Genomic DNA, 20,578 nt, shown 5'->3' with positions numbered 1-20,578 from the left:
TAAGAATGAAGGCATCAATATCATTTATCTTCCATGGGATGTTTAGTTCCTGAAAGTTGGGAAAAAGCTTCATTACAATGTAAATTAGCATGTTTACGTATTTTCCAATTCCAGTTTTTCCCCATTTATGTGTGTTTCTGAATGCATTATCTGACTTTAATCTGTCCTTCAATGTCTTTTGATGGTAAAGAGTTTGAAAAGATGACTTTATTGACATTTTTAATAGTTTGAAGAGATATATTGTCTGGGTTGGTGTTGTAAATTACGCTACAAAAACATGGTAATAAACTGCCAGTACTTTTTCTGTTATTATATAGATTTAAATCTCTATATATTATTTATTATCAAGTATTAAAATGTCAATAAAAGTCACTTTATTAAACTTCAGAGATGAATTTTCAACATCGAAGGTTGTCAGAGCAGAGATCAACATCCCATAATGCAATTCATATCTGCAAATAAGCAGAAAACTCCAAAACACAGAAACTGTTAATTAACAGATATTTTATGTGAGAGCGACACAGTGGCTCAGTGGTTAGCATTGTTGCTTCACAGCAAGGAGGTCACTGGTTTGAGTCCCAGCTGGGCCAGTTGGCATTTCTGTGTGGAGTTTGCATGTTCTCCCCGTGTTGGCGTGGATTTCCCCCACAGTCCAAAGACATGCGCTATAGGTGCATTGAATAAACTAAATTTGCCATATCTGAGCGAATGAGTGTGTATGGATGTTTCCCAGTATTGCAGCTGGAAGACCATCCGCTGTGTAAAACATATCGTCACCTTTGAATTATACGGTTCTATCTGCGTTCTAAATGATTTTGAGATATTGAAAGTTTTTGCATTCCATATAGCAAACAATATGTGTTTAACAGTTCTCTTATATACACTAACATGACAGAGACCCTAAACGTACTCTAAATGCAAATTTGAGTAAAAAAACCACGGTAAATGCAGATAGAACCTTCTAATTCTGAAAAGTCATTTTCCACTTGGAATTATAAGGTTCTATCTGGCAGATCATTCATAAGCATTACTTTTCAAGAAATACAATCATACAAATATTTAAAACGGTGATGTAACAATATGTTGATGTTTGAGAAAGTTACATTTTTGCTTTCTTTAACATTTATTTCATGTTTAATAATGAATGTTTTTCTTGTTCAAATTAAGCATATAAGGCTGTGCTTAATATTTTGTCCAGTGCAGATGTTAATTTTTATCTAATTTATATGGTAAAATGTATTCAATTGTAGGCTTTATATGAATTATTGAATTATATTTATTGAATTCTATGCCCCATGAATTAAATTAAGTATTTGTCCTTCATGGCTTAATATCAAATTTAAAGACTTTAAAAGAAAACAGAACAAATGATTTGTTTCATAAACACTGAAAAGTGTTTCATTGACTTTATATACACAAATAAAAATATTTCACATTTACTATATAATTTTTTTAAACATTTGTTTATTTTTCAACAATGCAAAATTTTACATTTCATCTCAATGTCAAAAAATGCTTCTAAATCCTCACATTTACACACATCTCAATTTTGTGTGGTGCGGCATTAGTTAGCCGACTCAGATTTTTCTGTTCTTTCAATGACAAAGAAAGCTGATCCTGATTGGTCCTCGTGTGTGCATTCAAAATGCTGATTGGCTCACAGAAAGAACCATATAGAGCCAAGCTAGAGTTCAACTTTGTAGATAAACTGTTTTTATTGTTTTAATAAAAACCCTTGAACAACCTATAAAAAAATCACATAATGTAAATAAGTTGTCATTTAATAAGAATATGTCAATAACTCAATTTTGACAAAAATGTCAGATAGAACCTTATAGTTCTAAGGTGACAATATGCTGGAAAAGTTGTTGGTTCATTCCGCTGTGGTGACCCCTGATGAATAAAGGGACTAAGCCGGAGAAAAATGAATAAATGAATAAGTTAAATGCTCTTCACACTAAGTAATTTATATATATATATATATATATATATATATATATATATATATATATATATATATATATATATATATATATATATATATATTTTTTTTTTTTTTTTTTTTTTTTTTAGATCTCTTCAGTAAAAGGTTCTTTGTCCAACCCACAATGGTTATATCATCACTCTGATAACCTGGTGTTAGAGAAACATTATTATTCATTCATTCATTTTCTTTTCGGCTTAGTCCCTTTATTAATCTGGGGTCACCACAGTGGAATGAATCGCCAACTCATCTAGCATTTGTTTTACGCAGCGGATGCCCTTCCAGCCGCAACCCATCACTGGGAAACACATACACACATTCGCACACACATACACTACCGCCAATTTAGCTTACCCAATTCACCTGTACTGCATGTCTTTGGACTGTGGGGGAACCAGAGCACCCGGAGGAAACCCACGCGAACGCAGGGAGAACATGCAAACTCCACACAGAAACACCAACTGAGCCGAGGCTCAAACCAGCAACCCATTGACCTTCTTGCTATGAGGCGACAGCACTACCTACTGCGCCACTTTATTACCTACTACCTACTGCTTCGCCCTTAACATTATTTATTATTATTATTATTTTTTTAAAAATATTATTATTATTATTATTAATAAATAACAGTGTTGTAAAATGATGGTTGTTTCTTAATTTGTGGAAATTGTAACAGCACCATCAAAATGTTCAATTCAATTCAAATGTACTTGCATAAAGCATATCATTGCATATCATTCTAAAGCAGCTTCACAAAAAGTGCACATCATTATGTTACAGTCAAGTCAGAAAAGTTAAGGAGTTGTGTATATGCAGTAATGCAGTATAGTGTACTTCCAAAAAGGTGAGGTCTATGTGTATAATACATGTTTGAAGTGTATTTGTGTATTAGGTGTTTGTTGCGGTGGCGCAGTGTGTAGCACAATCACCTCACAGCAAGAAGGTCGCTGTTTCGAGCCTTAGCTGGGTCAGTTGGTATTTCTATGTGGAGTTTGCATGTGTTATCGTGGGTTTCCGGCGGATGCTCCGGCGGATGCTCCCCCCCCCCCCCCCCCCCCCCCCAAGTCCAAAAACATGTGATATAGGTGAATTAGGTACGCTAAATTGTCCATAGTGTAAGTGTGTTAATGAGTGTGTATGGATGTTTCCCAGTGATGGGTTGCATCTGGAAGGCCAACCGCTGCCTAAAACATGTACTGGATAAGTTGGCGGTTCATTCTGCTGTGGCGACCCCAGATTAATAAAGAGACTAAGCCGAAAAGAAAATGAATGAATGAATGAATGAACGCTTGTTGTACTTGAAGTTCTAAGATGGTGGGCATCATCTCTTCACAGGTCTTCGATGTGATTGAGTGGTGCTGCACAATCCATAGAGGTCTTGGTGGGAATCTTGTGGTGGAAATAACCAGAAAGTGTTTTTATTTTTTTAAAAGTTGTTTATTATATAATAGATATTATAGATAGATAGCATCTATCTACAGCTGAAAAAGAAATACTGGATTTTCTATTTTTTTAAGGTTAGTGGTTGCAAACCATTCATATGGGCCGAATTTAAACAAACAAAGTTGAACATTATTAAATTGAATTTGTTTGTTTAAATTCAGACCATACGAATTTTATGCAACAACTTACCTTAAAATATTTTTAAATCCAACAAATATATTTTTTTTAAGTGTCTCTATCTATCTAAACACACATACATATAAAGTTAGCGTGTTAAATTCTCTCAGGAGCCAGTGTTTTTATTGTGGCTCTGGAGGTCACGTGATGTGAATGTGCGCACGTGTAAGTGACAGAGCCGCTCATGGAGAGAGAGGAGGAGAGGGAGGGGCGCGCCATTGCTCACGGAAGCGGCTTTACCAAACCTACTATGAAGACGAACGGGCTTTTGAATATTACTCAGGCTATTTGATTGGACGCTTTCTGAGCCTCGTAATTCAATATTAATGAGCTCAGCCTCGGCCATAGTAGGATGAGTAGTTCTGCCACCCGCACGCTGTTTTATCAGATACGAAGCATATTTACTCTTTGTTCACCAAGGGCTGTACGCACGCAAATTACAGTGTTGTCTGTCTCTGGAAACGTAGTTTTATGTCATTTTTATATATGTAACGTGTTAGATGTGGAACACAGGAATATAGGATAATCGCGGCTGATCTTTTAAACATATTGGTAAGTACAGTACAGACACTGGCAAGTCTGAACTACGATTTTTGTTTTCTATTCAGTCTTTGTGCTGAATGTTTTGGTTTAACTTTACAAGCACATTGTTAATATTAATTAAACAGTTTACCATGATGAATGATAGGCCCATTAGGAAATTAGCCAGCATATTTTAACGTATTATGTTTAATGTTAATGTTTAATAATTTTACAGGTATAATGTTTTATTTAACTTTATTGTGCATTACTTTTAATATAAGCTAATATTTGTCATAACGTTGTTTTGTCATCCATTTATGCAGTATAGGCTGCCTACGGAGTAAAGATGAAATATGTTTGAGACCTGTTTTAAAATAGATTTAACCAAATGTTAAAATGAATATTGCATCCTATAGATTTCTATAATTTTAGTTATATCTAACCTGTATGATACAAGCCTAGATTTTATACTATTTTTAAATAATTGCTTTTAATTAATGAATTATTTATATAAGCCTACTTGTCATTATATAGCCTATATATGTCATTATTTACTTGATCGCTGTACTGTATGGAAGTTTTCAGTTTCGAAAGTTTATTGTAGGCTACATTACATTTTTATTTTTTCCATATGACATATAGTGTTTTAATCTTAGTTGTTGCTAACGTGTTTATAAGTCGTTTAACCAGTGTTCCTCTCTGCCTTTAGACGCTCATAAATCCGTGTCCTGGAAATAAACAGCCACGTACAATAGTTAATAGTTAATTGAGTATTAACCGACTAATAAGCCGAGGAGAAGGGCCGCATATGCCGTACTGTGAAAGTTTACCGTGGTGATAACAGCGCCGCCAGGCAGGCATGAGCAGAGCCGATTCTGCAGAAAATGAGGATCGGACGTGAGCTACGTGCGCATCCAGGGGTAGACGACATGACATGGAGAGACTGGGAAATACGGACCTTATAAATGCACACGGACGCGAGAGTATCAGTTCAACGCCAGACAGAGTCTCGAATACAATGGGTCTGAACGCGACCACTGCGGAGGAGCTCCTGGCAGGACACACGTCGAGATCTGGATCAGGGATCACACTTCTGAAGGACTCAAAAAGAGTGCTGTTGCTTTCACCTACAGCCGACAGAAGTTACGATGAAGCACAGAGCAAGCGTTTACATCTAAATGGACTGGTAGAGACCCCCAATGGGGCCCTCACCAGTCATGGGGACAACAGGCCTATGAAGAGACCAATCGGAGAGGTGCGATTTAGACAAATCCAGCACCAGAGGAGAAAAGACGAGGAAAACAGAGACTTTGGGACACATGGTTGTTTTGCAAATGGGTCTGGGTCAGGGTGCTCCTCTGAAACGGACCCCATGCTTGAATGCAAAAGGAGAAAGCTTGAAATGGACTCCAAAACAGACTCTAGTAAAAGTATGCGGACTGTTCCGCCTCTTGCAGCCAATCACCAACACAAAAACTGCTCAGCGTCAAACCCTAATGGGGTTTATCACAATGGCCACAAAATTGCATTGAACCACATGGCACCTGGACAGGCCGAAGTGCGAACCGCACCACCTCTGGTGGCTTCCTGCTCTTCAGAACACATGGCCCAGCAATACATAGTTCCCTGTATGAAGTTTTACGGCATTTGTGTCAAAGATACCTTCCTGGGGGAACGGCTGGGCAGTAGGGTTTTAGAGGAAGTGGAGACTCTCAATCGAAGTGGGAAGTTCAGAGGAGGCCAATTGGTCATCCAGAAGAACATCCCATCTAAGAACATTCGCGGAGACCAGATAGCCTGGGTCGAGGGCAATGAGCCGGGCTGCGAGAACATTGGGACCCTCATGGCTCACATTGATGAGGCCATCATGCGCAGTGCTGCCAATGGACAGCTGGGGGATTGTGTCATCAATGGGCGCACACAGGTGAGTGAGAGGCGATGAGGGGCGTGTATATATGTGCTGGCACATTTCAAAATGAACATAGGTTATTTACATGGGTTGAATATGGGTTATTTGAGGTTATTCATTATTTACTCATCCTTGAGGCAGTTCAAAACTATGTGGCTTCTATGTAGAGATATTTAGATAAACAATGGAAGTCAGTGGTGATTACAAATGTTCTTCAAAATGTCTTTTACATATAGACCATTTTGAGGGATGTAAACAAAAACAATAGTCCCAAAGTATTTCCTGTTGTACATTTTTAATTCATTAAAATTCATTTTTAATTCCCGTTAATCCAAAAAGAGCCACATATTTATAAATACTGTTGTGATAGCTGTTTTCACATTAAGTTATGATTGAATTGCCTCTTGTTACAGTTATGAAATAGTTTGATAACAAGCTGGTAGGCATGGGCTGGTATTATGACGGTATCATAACCTTTAAAAAATATATCATGGTTTCACTGTATCACGGTATTGTGATTACTGCTCTAAAATATATTCTGTTTAAATGTCTGGGTAAAAAACAAAAACTTTTTCCCCCTTTGAACACAATATAATTTATCTTGAGAAAGATTTCAAATATTTTGGAACAGTAAACATGTCAGGATAAATAAGTGCAATGAATTATTGACTTCTGTTGGCTTTATTTGTTTCAAAAACACAGATTCTTTACCATTTAAAATGGGTCTTTAGATATCTTTTCTGCTGAAGATACTGTTGTCCTAAAAAACAAAACAACAGCAAAAAAAAACAAAAAAAAAACATAATTTAAAAATCTTACACACACACCTTAAAAACGGTATTTCAGAAATATTTTTTAAAACCTTGATTTTTTCAAACCGTGGTATACATTAAAAACGGATATCATCCCATACCTACAACAAGGAAATGTTCATGGGTCAATGACATGACCACATTGAAACGGTCTATTAAAAATATGTTTTCCACAATATAAACTATAACTTTCTGTATTACTCTATTAATAAAAGGTTCTTTATTACTTTCTGTATACTGTGAAAAAACATAATTGTAAAGATATTTTGAAAAAAAACAAGGGGGTGAGTAAAATGATTACTGATTGATTTCATTTTTTTGGGTGAACTTCTGTATTCCTTGAAGACCTTTTGTTTGGACCAGGTAGTGATTGTTTAAGCACAAACTTTCAAGTCTTATCTACAAAATAAGACTGAAACTTTTCAGCCTATATTTTTTATGAAAATAAAACAAATACTTGGTTAAGTTGTCATAGGGAATCTTTATCAAACAGGCTATCAGTTGTAATATATTCTAACTATAAAATATTAAAATAGTATAATGTTGCAGACATTAAAAAATCCTTGTAGTTGCATGGTTCACTATGTAAAACAATAGTTTTTCATGACTCATGAATGTTTTCCATTAATTTACAGTCATGAATTGTATTGTGGGACCTTGACATTTATATTTTAGTATAGTTTGAAACTATATTTTGTATAAGAAATAATATATAGAATTAAGCACATAAAATAACAGAAAAAGTACTGCCAGTTTATTACCAGGTTTTTGTACTGTAATTTATGAAACCAACAAACAATATATCACTTCAAACTATGACTAATGTTGATAAAAGTCCATTTTTAAACTTGACAACATCAAAAGTGGTTGGACGAAAGACCAAGGTCCCATAATTCAATCTAAAATAGGGCTGCACAATATATCGTTTCAGCATCGATATCACAATAATAATATTTTGGAACTGTAAACATGTCAGGCTGAATAATTCCAATGAATCATTGACTTCTGCTTTCTTCATTAGTTTCAAAAACACAGATTAACAGCATATTTTCTACTGGAGATTAGGCATGGGCCGGTATAAGATTCTGACGGTATAATAACCTTGGATAAAATATCACGGTTTTGTGATTACTGCTCTAAAATATGAGTTAAAAAAAAAAAAGTATCAGTAAACATGTCAGGCTAAATAATGAAAATGAATCATTGACTTCTGCTGTCTTCATTAGTTTCAAAAACACTGATTTCTTTACAATTTAAAACGGCATATTTAAATATTTTTTTCTGCTGGAGATACTGTTGTAATAAAAAAAAACAAGAAAAAGTCAATAATAAATCTTACACATACCTTAGGAATGGTATTACAGAATTTTTTTTTGCTTTTAAAATCTTGACTTTTCCAAACCATGGCATACCTTGAAAACAGTTATCGTCTCATGCCAACTGGAGACACTTTTGTACTAAAAAATCAAACAACAAAACATAAATCAAAAAATCTTACACATACCTCAGGAACAGTATAGTAGAAAGTTTTTTACGGTTTGAAAACTTTGACTTTTCCAAACCACGGTATACCTTGAATACGGGTATCGTCCCATACCTAATTCAAAATACAGGGTTCGTACGGGTGCTGGAAATCCTGGAAAATGTTTGATTATTAATATAGTGTTTTCAAGGTAAGAAAAGTGCTTGGATTATGCACAAAGTGCTTGATTCTCCTTAAATTTGAAATTGCATTGCTTTCATAATAATTCATTTTCTTACGGAGTAGTTTTCAGATAGCTTAAAATGGATTTCGCACTTAACGAAAACCATTTGACAGGTGGCACACTTGCCATACAGTTAAAACAGTCCTAACCTAAAGTAATATTGACAATAATAAAAAGTAATATTGATGAAAGCTTACAAACTGTGGTTCCATATTTGGTGACTGATTATCTAAACAGTTGACATAGGAACAGTTCATTAATTTGCAGCAGGAATATTCTCTGACTCGTAACAAATGAAATCCTTATATGACTTTTGAATAGCAGTGGACATGAAATACAACAAACGACTGGTCATGAAAATTTAGTACTACACCCAAACACAATCTGACTGTAAGCTAATTTTTTGAGAAATCTTTAGGTAGAAAGAGACCAGACTTAAAAAGATACTTCATCCAATAACGTCATCCAATTTTTTTTTACCGTTTTTGGGTGAACTATTTCAATAAATCTATGCTCCAGATTATTCAACAATTTAAGTTAAAATGTCATATTGTGTTTCTTAAAATAGTACAATGGATTTAAATGTGAAAAAGTACATACAGCAAATATAAATGTAATTTATTTTGGTTGTTAAAACATAAAAATGCACATTGAAAGTGCTTGAAAAGTGCTGGAATTTGAAGCTGGAAAAGGTGTAAGAACCCTGAAAATATTATATATACCCTACAAAATCACCCAAATTAATCTAAAATTGAGAATTCGTTCCTAATAAAGCTGTTTAAGTCATCTGGTGAAATTGTATTCACGTCGCAATACATATTGCAGAAATACAAAATATTGCAATGTCAGATTTGTCCAATATCGTGTAGCCCTAATTCAAAACCGAATAAATAAACTGACAAAGCATGAAGCACAAAAATGGCAAACTGTTAATTTATGGATATTTTTTTGCCATTATCTGCAGCAAAATTAGATTTTATATAGCCATACTATATGTATTTATAGAAATATGTTTATATCTTTATGCAACTTCATCTTATTTGCATAAATATTTCATCTTATTTGCATCTTATTTTCATCTTAGTGGCATTAAAGTAGTCAATAAAGATGGAAATATATATAAAATACTAAATATAAATATAATAACTACCATATGCTGCTGTAAAGCTTTTATTAGGCTTAAAGAGTTATCCAGAGATTTCCTATTAGGCGTAAGTTTTTCATATACATTAGAATAATTGGTTTTTTAAAGTACTGCCCAAAATCGTGATACAATTTCATAACATGACAGGGCCTTCATAATTACATGAGATCTATCTAACAACTACATGAAAAACACACTCCACATTCTCCCATTTCTAATATGCTAATACTATCAGTAGATGCTAATTTAGCCATGAATTAAATGTCAGAAGTGGCACACACTGTCACTAGCGATGCAAAACTGCATTCAAGAACTTGTGGTTTGGATTGTGTTTGTTTTTGTTTTTTTGACTGTTCTGAACTACTTGGCCAAGAAATGCAGCGTTATCAGATCCTGGATCAGTGTTTCCCTGGCTTTGAAGACTCCTCTGTCAATCTATCTCCAGCCCATATACAAAAACATTTTCTTAACGCCTCAAAGCTGTGGTGCTTGCGTGTCAGGTGCGTGTATGTCCGTGCTTGTATATACAGTGTTCATTGTGTGTGTGAGACCATATCGGAGCTTTTCAGACTTATTCACGAAAATCACCAAAAAAACAAACAGATTTGGGGTCTGAAAATGATGCTTTAATTGTTTGTGGAGTTAAATCTGAGAGTGATTACTATGGCTTTCTGACGTTACAAGTTAGTGTGAGGTTGAGCAACACGGACTCGTATGCATTCAGAGATTTGCGTCAATGCTGTAAGTGTGCTAAGTGTCTCTGTGACGCAGGTCCAGTTATTTGAGCTTGCAGGTCTAGCCAGTGTCCAGTGGCATGTGATCTTCATGCCGTAGCATTTTCCACGCGCAATTGTACAGTACTGCTCATGGAGTAATAAGGGTTTTGAATGTGTTTTAAAGCCTTGTGTCATTCAGATATAATCATTATTACAAACTTAGGTCTTGGTTCTTGTCAGAGCAACGAATTGTTATTCAGGATAATTACTAATGTTGCATTAAGCCAAGCTTATTTAATCTCTGTATCTGGCTTTTTTCAGTTTTAGTTAGTTAGCAGTTAGCTGGTGTTAATTTACTGAACTCCAGGCCTGGGCTGTTTCTCAATACGAAGTATGCAAAGTTTGTACTTGCGTCCTTGGAAGTTCAGACTTACCAAGTTCAGACTTGGAAGAACAAACTACAGAGGACGTGAGGAGACAAGTCGGGTACACTTACCTCACCATGGATTCATTGGTTTCAATGTACATTAACAATAAAATTATTAAATTATATAAAGCACAGCCTTGTAATTAATATTATATTAATATTACAAATAAATGTGTTTGATTAAAAAAAAAATGTAAGCATAAATCACTATAAATGTGATTTGAAGATGTGAAATGGGTTATTAAAACCTGATCTCACGAGAAAACGTAAGTGCTTTACATTTTGTCAGTTTAGTGGCTAATTCGTACGAGTTCAGTCGAACGAAAATGTACGATTTTAAAAAGGAGGCGTGGCATCCAACCCCGCCCCTAAACCCAACCAAATTGTTGTGAAATTGCGTTGGTTATTATACACAAACTCGTGTCTTTGATGATCAGATTTATTAAACTACAATGGACATCATACAAGTATAAAATAACAAAAGGAAATAAAGATAAAGTTAAGTAGGGCTGTGCAATTAATCGAAAGGCAATCGTGATTTGAAACTTTGCGATTAGCTAATCGCAAGAGGCTGCGATATGAAATATATATGTATTATATAATTTATCCCACCCAGAGCAAATACGTGACTGCCATCTATTTGTGGCAGTCTTACTAGCCAATTGAGTGAGCACACTTTCTTTCTGCCTAATCAGAATTGACCATCCGAACTATGCGAAACGGCCAGAATAAAAAAGCGTGCACAAGCGGGATGATGGCGTCTGCCAAAATGCCAAAAACACAACCCAGGCTCATTCTGAAAACGTAGTCCTGGGAGGTACGTATTTGTGCAGTTTTTGTTTTCGGGAATCTGCGAGAGGCTGCTGTGCATGCCATGTCTCTTGCGAGCACCATTCGCGTCCGCGCCATTCTCGCGTAAACCCACAAGAGGCCGCTGTCGAACGACCGTTCGTCCAACTGGATGAATGATTGACTGGGCGATTGACCAATAGCCATCCCACCCTCCTCCTCCTTCCCTAAACCAAAGCAGTTTTACCGATTGACCCGCCCGCCCGCTTACTTCCCTAAACCCAACCAACAATTTACAAAAAAAAGCCATCCAGAAAAAGAAAAGCCCTCGTCTGATTAACAGAAACCATTGATTTTCATAGTGTTTGTTTTTCATACTGGTTTCTAGCATTTTTCAAAATATCTTCTTTTGTGTTCAGCAGACAAAAGAAACTCCTAAAGATTTGGAACCACTTAGTGGTGAGTAATTAGTGAGTACATTTTCCATTTTTGAGTGAACTATCCCTTTAAGGCCCTTTCACCCAAATGACACAATGACAGCCATAAATCAAAGTAATAGATCCCTATGGAGATATTCACACCAGTTGTGATCAATCGCAGCATGGCTAAACGATTTTCTTTTTGACCTGTCTATTGATTGATTTCCTTGATTTAGTGAATGTTTAATAATATATTAAAGTCGTAAGCATGAAAGATATGTTGTGGTTCTGGAGATGTACTAAACGTTAGTTTATTGTACTGTTGTAAATTGTGAAGAGAAAAAAGATTTTCTCTACAATAGACATTCAAAATTTTTTCATTTTCATTTTGGCTAAAACAAAGCTAAATGTGGGCTATCAGTGAGAATCTAATAGACGAATAGTCCAAAAATAGATTATAATCAAATCGACAGGAGTCAATGACACATGTGAAGTCACTCTAATCTATTTAATGAGTTTTACACTTTTCTTAGATATCTCTTTCTCACTGACAGACCAAACTTAGCCTTTTTTTAGCCAAACTGTTTATGTTTATGTTAGCCAAACTGTTTACTATAAATTCATATGTTTGGGGTTTTTTTTAACTCTCAAAGTGCTGGTAGCAATGCAAGCCCAATCCTGCCACTGAATAAAAAATAAAATAAAAAGGTTATTGTGACTTTTTATCTTAAAATTGAATGATGAAAACTTGCAATTCTGCTTTGTGAGATGTAAACTCAAAAACAGAATTCTCTTTATTTCTCATTCGGACTTTATAACTCTAAATAGTGACATTTATTTCTCAGAATTATGACTTAATGTTTTAGAAGTGGGAGGTATGAGCTCACAATTCTAAGAAATAAAGTCATAATTCTGAGAAATAGTCACTAGTCAGAGTTATAAAGTCCGAATTGTAAGAAATAAAGTGTATAATGCAAATCTGAGATTGAGATGAAAAGTTGCAACAATCTTTTTTTTTTCTTTTTTTCAATGGCAGGAATGGGCTTATACAAATTACATTTCAAAAGTATCGTAAAGTACAGTTTGCAATATGGCCTCATTACTAAACGTTAATGCAAATGTTAATGACATGAACACTCAAAAACGCAACACAATTTTTGAGGTTATTTTTGGGGATAACTTAATTATTTGATGTTCAATCCACTTAAATTTGTAAACTTAATCGATTTGTGTTAGGACAGCATCGAGAAATTATGTGTAACCAAAGTCTGTTTAAGGCAAGTCGTTTTACTCGGCAGCCATCTTTGAAACGCCCCTCGGGCATTTCAGATTCAGTTTGAATGGGGAAATATTAAATTCTGCAATATTGCTTGACAAGCTTTATGATTAAATTTCATATTAGGAATCACCAATAAAATTAAACAACAACTGTGTCTTTAATTTCTAAAGATTAAACATCTCCCCTAGAGATTCCTCAGTCCATAGTGATTGATGATTGGCTCCTGTACTAAAAAGCTGGGCTTCATTCGCCATGTTAATATATCACTTTTCCGCATTCAAAACTATATGAGTGACATGTTTGTGTATTCTATGGTCTTTAGTGTAATCCATTTTATTTACAGTGAACTGTGAGAAACAGCTACATTTAGAAATAAGAAATAAAGTGTATAATGCAAATCTGAGATTGAGATGAAAAGTTGCAACAATCTTTTTTTTTTCTTTTTTTCAATGGCAGGAATGGGCTTATAGGTAGGGATGCAATGATTATAGATTTTGGTTGTGCGATTATTGTCTGAGGAATGTTCATGGTTATCACGATTATTATGCATACACTAATTTCAAAACACTACTAGTCTAGAAAATCACAAGAAAACTCTTTATAGATTATATTTTTTATATTTTTTACACTTTATATTTTAAAGTGTTATTTATTGCTGCTCAGTAACCAATTAAAACAGCACAAAATATAATAAAAAACAAATAGTTAATTTTTCTTTGGACTTAAAAATAAGTGAAAAAAGTTTCAGGCATTTAAACATAAGTAATAAGAAAATAAACGACAAAACAATAAATAAATAAATAAACAAACAAACAAATAAATAAATAAAAATAAGAATAAATAAAAAAAACATTGTACTTGTCCAATATAAGTCTAAACTACATATTAGCTAAGTATTTCCATTTTAAAGAGAACAAATGTAGTCAAAGGCTGCTGAACCTCTATTTCTATAATATTACCAAATTGTTTGATATTTTGACATTTTGTAGTTTTTTTCTCTTTGGAGTACAAATGTTTATATTTCATACAAAATATGAAGCTAACCAGTCAGTTCTTGTCACGTGACTTGCAGTGCGCTCGTGACATTCTTTCAACTCATAGGTTTAAAGTTACGCAAGTTCGTTATTTTCAATGGAGGCGCGTGGCTTGTGCGTGCAAAAAAAACGCGATATGTGAACAGCCTCAACCATAGTTAATCTAGTGTGTGTGCACATATATGCCTTGGTGTACAAGCTTGTAACTTTAAACTAGTGCACAGTTGGCATAACTTTAGTTGCAGAAGTTTTTTTTCGCGCAAAAACGCAATGTTGAGAAGCCTTTACGATTAATTAACCGTGACGAAATAAAGCACGGTTAATAGTGAAATCGGTTAATCATTGCATCCCTACTTATATTCAGTTTTGAGATTGTTTCTAACAGCTTAGTTTTTTCAAACATCTTTTTACCTCTTTCAAAGAGCAAAAAAAAAACTTGCTGTAAGTATTGAATGCAGCACAGGTATGCGACAGCAGCAAATTTTCTTACTGGAGTAATTGTGAGGTTTATATCATGATATGTGGTATTATCAAGATATTGAAATAAGCTGAAAAACAGGGTTACTTTCCCAGGTACATTAAAAATGCATTGCGTCAATGTATACAATAAAAATAAATGAGCAAACAAATGTCTCAAGCAAATTACATTTCAAAAGTATCGTAAAGTACAGTTTGCAATATGGCCTCATTACTAAACGTTAATGCAAATGTTAATGACATGAACACTCAAAAACGCAACACAATTTTTGAGGTTATTTTTGGGGATAACTTAATTATTTTATGTTCGATCCACTTAAATTTGTAAACTTAATCGATTTGTGTTAGGACAGCATCGAGAAATTATGTGTAACCAAAGTCCGTTTTAAGGCAAGTCACTCGGCAGCCATCTTTGAAACGCCCCTCGGGCATTTCAGATTCAGTTTGAATGGGGAAATATTAAATTCTGCAATATTGCTTGACAAGCTTTATGATTAAATTTCATATTAGGAATCACCAATAAAATTAAACAACAACTGTGTCTTTAATTTCTAAACATTCTAATAACACAAAATCTGTAGAAACTCACGGCTGGTCCGAGCCCCTCCCCTAGAGATTCCTCAGTCCAAAGTGATTGATGATTGGCTCCTGTACTAAAAGGCTGGGCTTCATTCGCCATGTTAACTATTACACTTTTCCGCATTCAAAACTATATGAGTGACATGTTAATGTATTTTATGGTCTTTAGTGTAACCCATTTTATTTACAGTGAACTGTGAGAAACAGCTACATTTGCTACAGAAATTGTTAATGTTAGTTTAAAACAGTGAATAAACATTAACTAAGAAATTAACATAACCTAAAACGAATAAATGGTTTACAAGTAGTTTTCACTGTCGATTTGACAAATGATAAGAAAGCTTATGAAAAACAATAAGCTTGTATAGAATAAGAAGATTTTAAGGCATGTTATAGGCCAGATAAAAATAAAAAGCCTATAAATCTTTTAGCGTATGATGTTGTGATGATCACCTCTGCAATACGCCAATCTGTGTATTCTTAAAAAGCGTTAAAATAATACATAATTATTGATGGGAAGTGCTCACAGTAATATCATTATCATCACCAATATATTTTGTTATTGATTATTGGGACAAATATAAAGCCAGACTGCATTTCAGGACCACATGAACATTCCTGTTGTAATCACAGCCTGTCCATTGCTGTTCCTGTTAGAAATGTGATCTGGATGACCTTTTGTGAATCTCAGGATGGCGTCAGCATGTTTCATTAGAGCGACTGAGAGGCTCTTCTCTCCTTCCGCATTACTCTTCTGTTCAGTGGGTCAGATCAGTCAGGCTGCAGTTGCTGTTCTCACGTCACCTTTTAATCCGCTGAATACTCTTTTAATCTGCAGTGAGAGAAGAACTGCATTAGTCTCTGGCGATTTCCTCTAATTGCGGCTTTTAGATGTCAAATATAGGACATGACGGTGAAATGCATGTGAAAGATCAGAGGTTGAGAAGAAGTCAGTGTGTTGATGTGCGATTTTGCACATGTGTTCAGTCTTATGTTTACGCCTGGAGGTAGAATCGCGTTGCTCAACGCTTGGAGTGGGAATGCTAGTACTGTTGCATTCACACGTTTGTGCAAATGGGTGATGAAAACATGTTGTAAGAGTTTGAGGCTTGATAGCTGCAACTTTTGATTATCGATCGGTTTGTAATAGATTTGTTTTTTGAGAATTTCTTTAAAATAATTTTATTCTGTCGGTTTTTCTGTCGGTATTGTTCTGTTCAATGGATTATTTTAAGCTTATTTTTTTTTATTAAATTATTTGGTGATGGAAACATCAAGGTTTGGTATTTGTTAGTTTTAGTTATTAGATATAATTGGATAAAGTTTGATTTAAAAAAAATATACACTCCAAAATGATTTTGCTGCTTGTTCAAACTACTTATTTAATTGAGTGGAAACGACACAATTCTTGAGTTATTTGGGGGGACAACTGAATTGTTTTATGTTCAATCCACTTTAATTTGTTAACTTAACTTAATCCATTTATGTTGAGACAACACAAATGAGTTGTGTTCTTTCCAATTCCTTCATTTTGTCTCAACACAAATTATTAGATTAATTTGTCATCTTATTCACAAATGAATAGATTAAGTTAACTATTGATGATTGAGTGGATTGAGCGTGAAACAATTCAGTTGTGCCCAAAAAATATCAAGAATTGTGTCGTTTCTGCTTGTTTTAAAAAAGTTGAACAATTGAATTGTTCAATTTGAACAAAGGTAATTTTTTTTTTACCAAAAATGTTTTTTGGAGTGTACTGTCAATCTCACCATTGGGATTTGTACAATATTTAATGCTTTTTAAATAGGATTTTTTCCAGCTGTGGTGGCAAGACTTTTACACAGATCTACCAACCACCTATGGCGTTATTTCAATGACAAATGTCGTGAGCGCAGTATTACAAGTCGAGATCGCATTCATGTTATATGAGCATGCAAATCTCTTTGCTTGTATGCTGATTTCCTCTGTTCGTGCACAAAACTTGTTGGAATTTGTTCCCCAAAGTAACAAAATGGTATCGAATATTGATAATTTTCAAGGTATTGTATCGAAGTTGGAAATTTCAGTACTGTGAAAACACTAGTAGCTGTTTTGAATTTAATATATTTTAAAATAAAATTTAAAGCAGATTTTTTAGCTTCATTAATCCAGTCTTCATTGAAAAGATTTTTGCTGCTTGTTCAGACTACTTGTTTAACATGAGCTGAAACAACACAACTCTTGCAATTTTTCTGGGACAATTATTATTTTTTTTTTATGTTCAGTCCACTTAAATGGACTGGAACTAAATTTCCAATTCCCACCATTAACTAGCTTTTTACCTGCTTATTATGAAGATATTGTCTGTTTATTAGTACTTATAAAGTAAAATTTCATTTCTAATTCTTCCTAATAAACCAAAAAATCCTAAACCCAACTACTAGCTTAACAACTATTAATTAAAAGTCAACTAGTAGTATATTGAGTTTATTGAGGTATCATCAAAAGCTAAATTTGTTCCCTAAATAAAGAGTGTCTTTACAGTCCCTTCTGTTCATATTAATGTGTATTTTATTAATAAACATAAAAATACACATAAGAGCAACATGCTGACCCCAAACTTTAAAAAATAGTGTAAATTCTTGTTATTCCATATATCGTCCATTGCTTTCCTTCAAACAATGTTAGAGTTGTATAAATTTGCACAGACCCAATTGGTCAACTGTCTTACAAAGTAAATATGCTCAAAAACCTCACCAGGTTTAAGCTAAAGCAGTGATTTTTAATCATGTTGGCTAAATGTCTTGGCTTTTCACCCAAAACTGCAAACATGCAGTCGTCAATCTTATAACTCACTAGATGTTTGTTTAGGTTTTGACACCAAAACCGGATGGTGATTTTAAAATGTGCATGCAAGCCCAGTTTACTTGCATTGTGTGGTGTTTATTATGAGCTGATGCTTATCAGTGTGTTGCTACATATTTGAATGACATTCATTGTCTACTGGTTTCACTATGATTATTGGTCGGTTATTGTGATCATAATATTTAGATCACTCTAGAGATGTGTAAGCAAGGCTGTGTGAATTGTCCTAGAAGCAAGACACTGCATTAAGAACAATAATTGAGTACATTTAAGCAATAGCTCAGCCAAAACCAACAATTCTGTCATCTGTTTGAGTTACTTTGTTCTGTTGAACACAAAGGAAGATGTACTGAAGAATGTTGGAAAAAAAGCCATTGACTTCAATAGAGTTTTTTGTTTTCCACTGTCAGGTCAGTGTGAGCCAGGGCATCGTTTAAGACAGTCCTCGCTGCAGCCCACAGCTTGATGTTATACTGAACCAGGTCCACCATATAATGGATGATCGCCTATACCTCCCCCTACCCTTAACTCAACCGTCACAGTAGCATGGACATTACCTTAGTGGGCAGTACAATGTCAACTACGTAGTTTTAATAAAATGTGTCTGTTTAGTGTGCGCCTTCGAAGGAATGTTAGGATTATTTCTAACACATGGCTTGCATGCTCAAATATGAAACAACGCGCACATGGTGTGCAAGCAGTGTGCATGTGACACGCTTGCATTTTCCACGTACGGCTAGTTGAAAAAACATCTAAACTTTTTAAAATGCTACGTGGGAACCGCGATTCAGCTAATAGAACTAACTAATTTGCTTCATACTTTGTATGTAGACATTTCAGTAATAAAGGCAGACTAATAACTTCAGACAAACACAGAGCACTCAAACACTGCAGTGCTTTTTAATATTCACCATAAATAAAACTTGTATCGGAGCTGCAGCAATGGTTTTTTCATTTGTCATCCTCTGAGAAAACGGTTGATGATCGCCTAGCTGCCTACGAGAGATGCCAGGGGAGCATGAAGCGCATTGAAAATGTTAAAGTAATCAGCGCGTTTACACTTTTCATTTGCTTTTAGATGGACTCTGGTTGAGTTCCATCATCACCACTGTGGTCAGAATAACAACACATGTGAAAATGAGTGCCATGACTTGTAGCAGTGAGGAAATTGTAAATAAAAAAGGATGTAAGGATGTCACCAAAGTGTTTTTTTTTGGTTTCCTTTTTTGCATCCTAGCCACTAGCTCCCCATCTGAAAGATTTTTTTTAGCATAGGGGTAATGTAGTCATTCATATTCACAATTTGTAATGTTGCCAAATGTATTTGAACAAGGATGGTTAGTACTTCCTTTACTTGAAAGCTCAGATTTGATAAATCATAATTTGTTTTGCTTACAGATGTTGATTTACCTTAAAGTTTGCTTTGATTTTTCAGCATTTACACTTTACCACTGCACACACTTTGTAACATTTTATCAAGTTTAAGAGTCTCATTAACACTTGTGTTTATTTTATTATAAGACAAAAGAGACAGTATATTTTTGTTTATTGTTTTGTTTTTGACTGTTAAAACTATTTGCCTTAGTAGTGTTTGTTAATTAAAATAAAGAGGTTAAATAAATAAAAAGCCTAATATTCCTAAATGGATTGTAAAAAAAATATTCAATAATTATCGATATCGAATGATATGAAAGATTATATTGTGATCATTTTTGCTGTATCGTCCAGCCCTACCCCACAGTATCAAAAATGGAATCGAATATTGATATTTCTTAGAGTATCGTATCGAACTTGGAAATTCCAGTATCGTGACGACACTAATTTCCACTGTAGGACCAATAGCTCAACTTTCCTCAGAATATTTTGTTTTGTGTTCAACTGAAGAAAGAAACTCATAAAAGTTTAAAACTACTTCAATAAATGGTGAGGAATTTTAAAGTTTTGGGTGAACTATGCATTTTGAATTGCAAACCTTTTACTAGAATGCTAAAATGCTATGTTTAAATATGCAAGTGAGGCATTGTTTAATTAAATATGAACTAACTTGCTTATATTTCTTGCACAAGTATCTGAACACTGTATAAAGTCATGCTCAAAATATTTGTTTTGACACAGAGTCAAAGGTTGTTACAGAAGGGATTTTAGGAATCTCTTTTTTACCATGCCGTAAAAAAGCCTCCATTTATGGCCCAGTGTAGGAAAAAAAATAACTAATTTTATTTTTAATGTTATTATGTGTGTAAAATTATGTATTGTGATGGAAATCAATAGACACAAACTGACAAAGTGCAACAAAAAACTCTTAAAGAGATAGTTT

The 20,578-nt window shown here is 34.3% G+C and overlaps 1 protein-coding gene across 1 annotated transcript in view; it reads left to right on the top strand.

Moving 5' to 3' along the window:
* The first annotated feature begins 3,981 nt into the window (after positions 1 to 3,981).
* The window catches only part of egln2 (egl-9 family hypoxia-inducible factor 2), a 42,475-nt gene continuing 25,878 nt past the window's right edge, over positions 3,982 to 20,578 (top strand). Inside the window, 2 exon segments of the mRNA XM_056473247.1 lie at positions 3,982 to 4,156; positions 4,836 to 6,050. Of these exon segments, the coding sequence (XP_056329222.1) occupies positions 5,061 to 6,050 (990 nt within the window). The 5' untranslated portion in view covers positions 3,982 to 4,156; positions 4,836 to 5,060.

The sequence above is a fragment of the Danio aesculapii genome, chromosome 15 (genome assembly GCF_903798145.1).
Source record: "Danio aesculapii chromosome 15, fDanAes4.1, whole genome shotgun sequence".
Classification (NCBI taxonomy): domain Eukaryota; kingdom Metazoa; phylum Chordata; class Actinopteri; order Cypriniformes; family Danionidae; genus Danio; species Danio aesculapii.
This window is presented reverse-complemented; position numbering and strand designations above follow the sequence as displayed.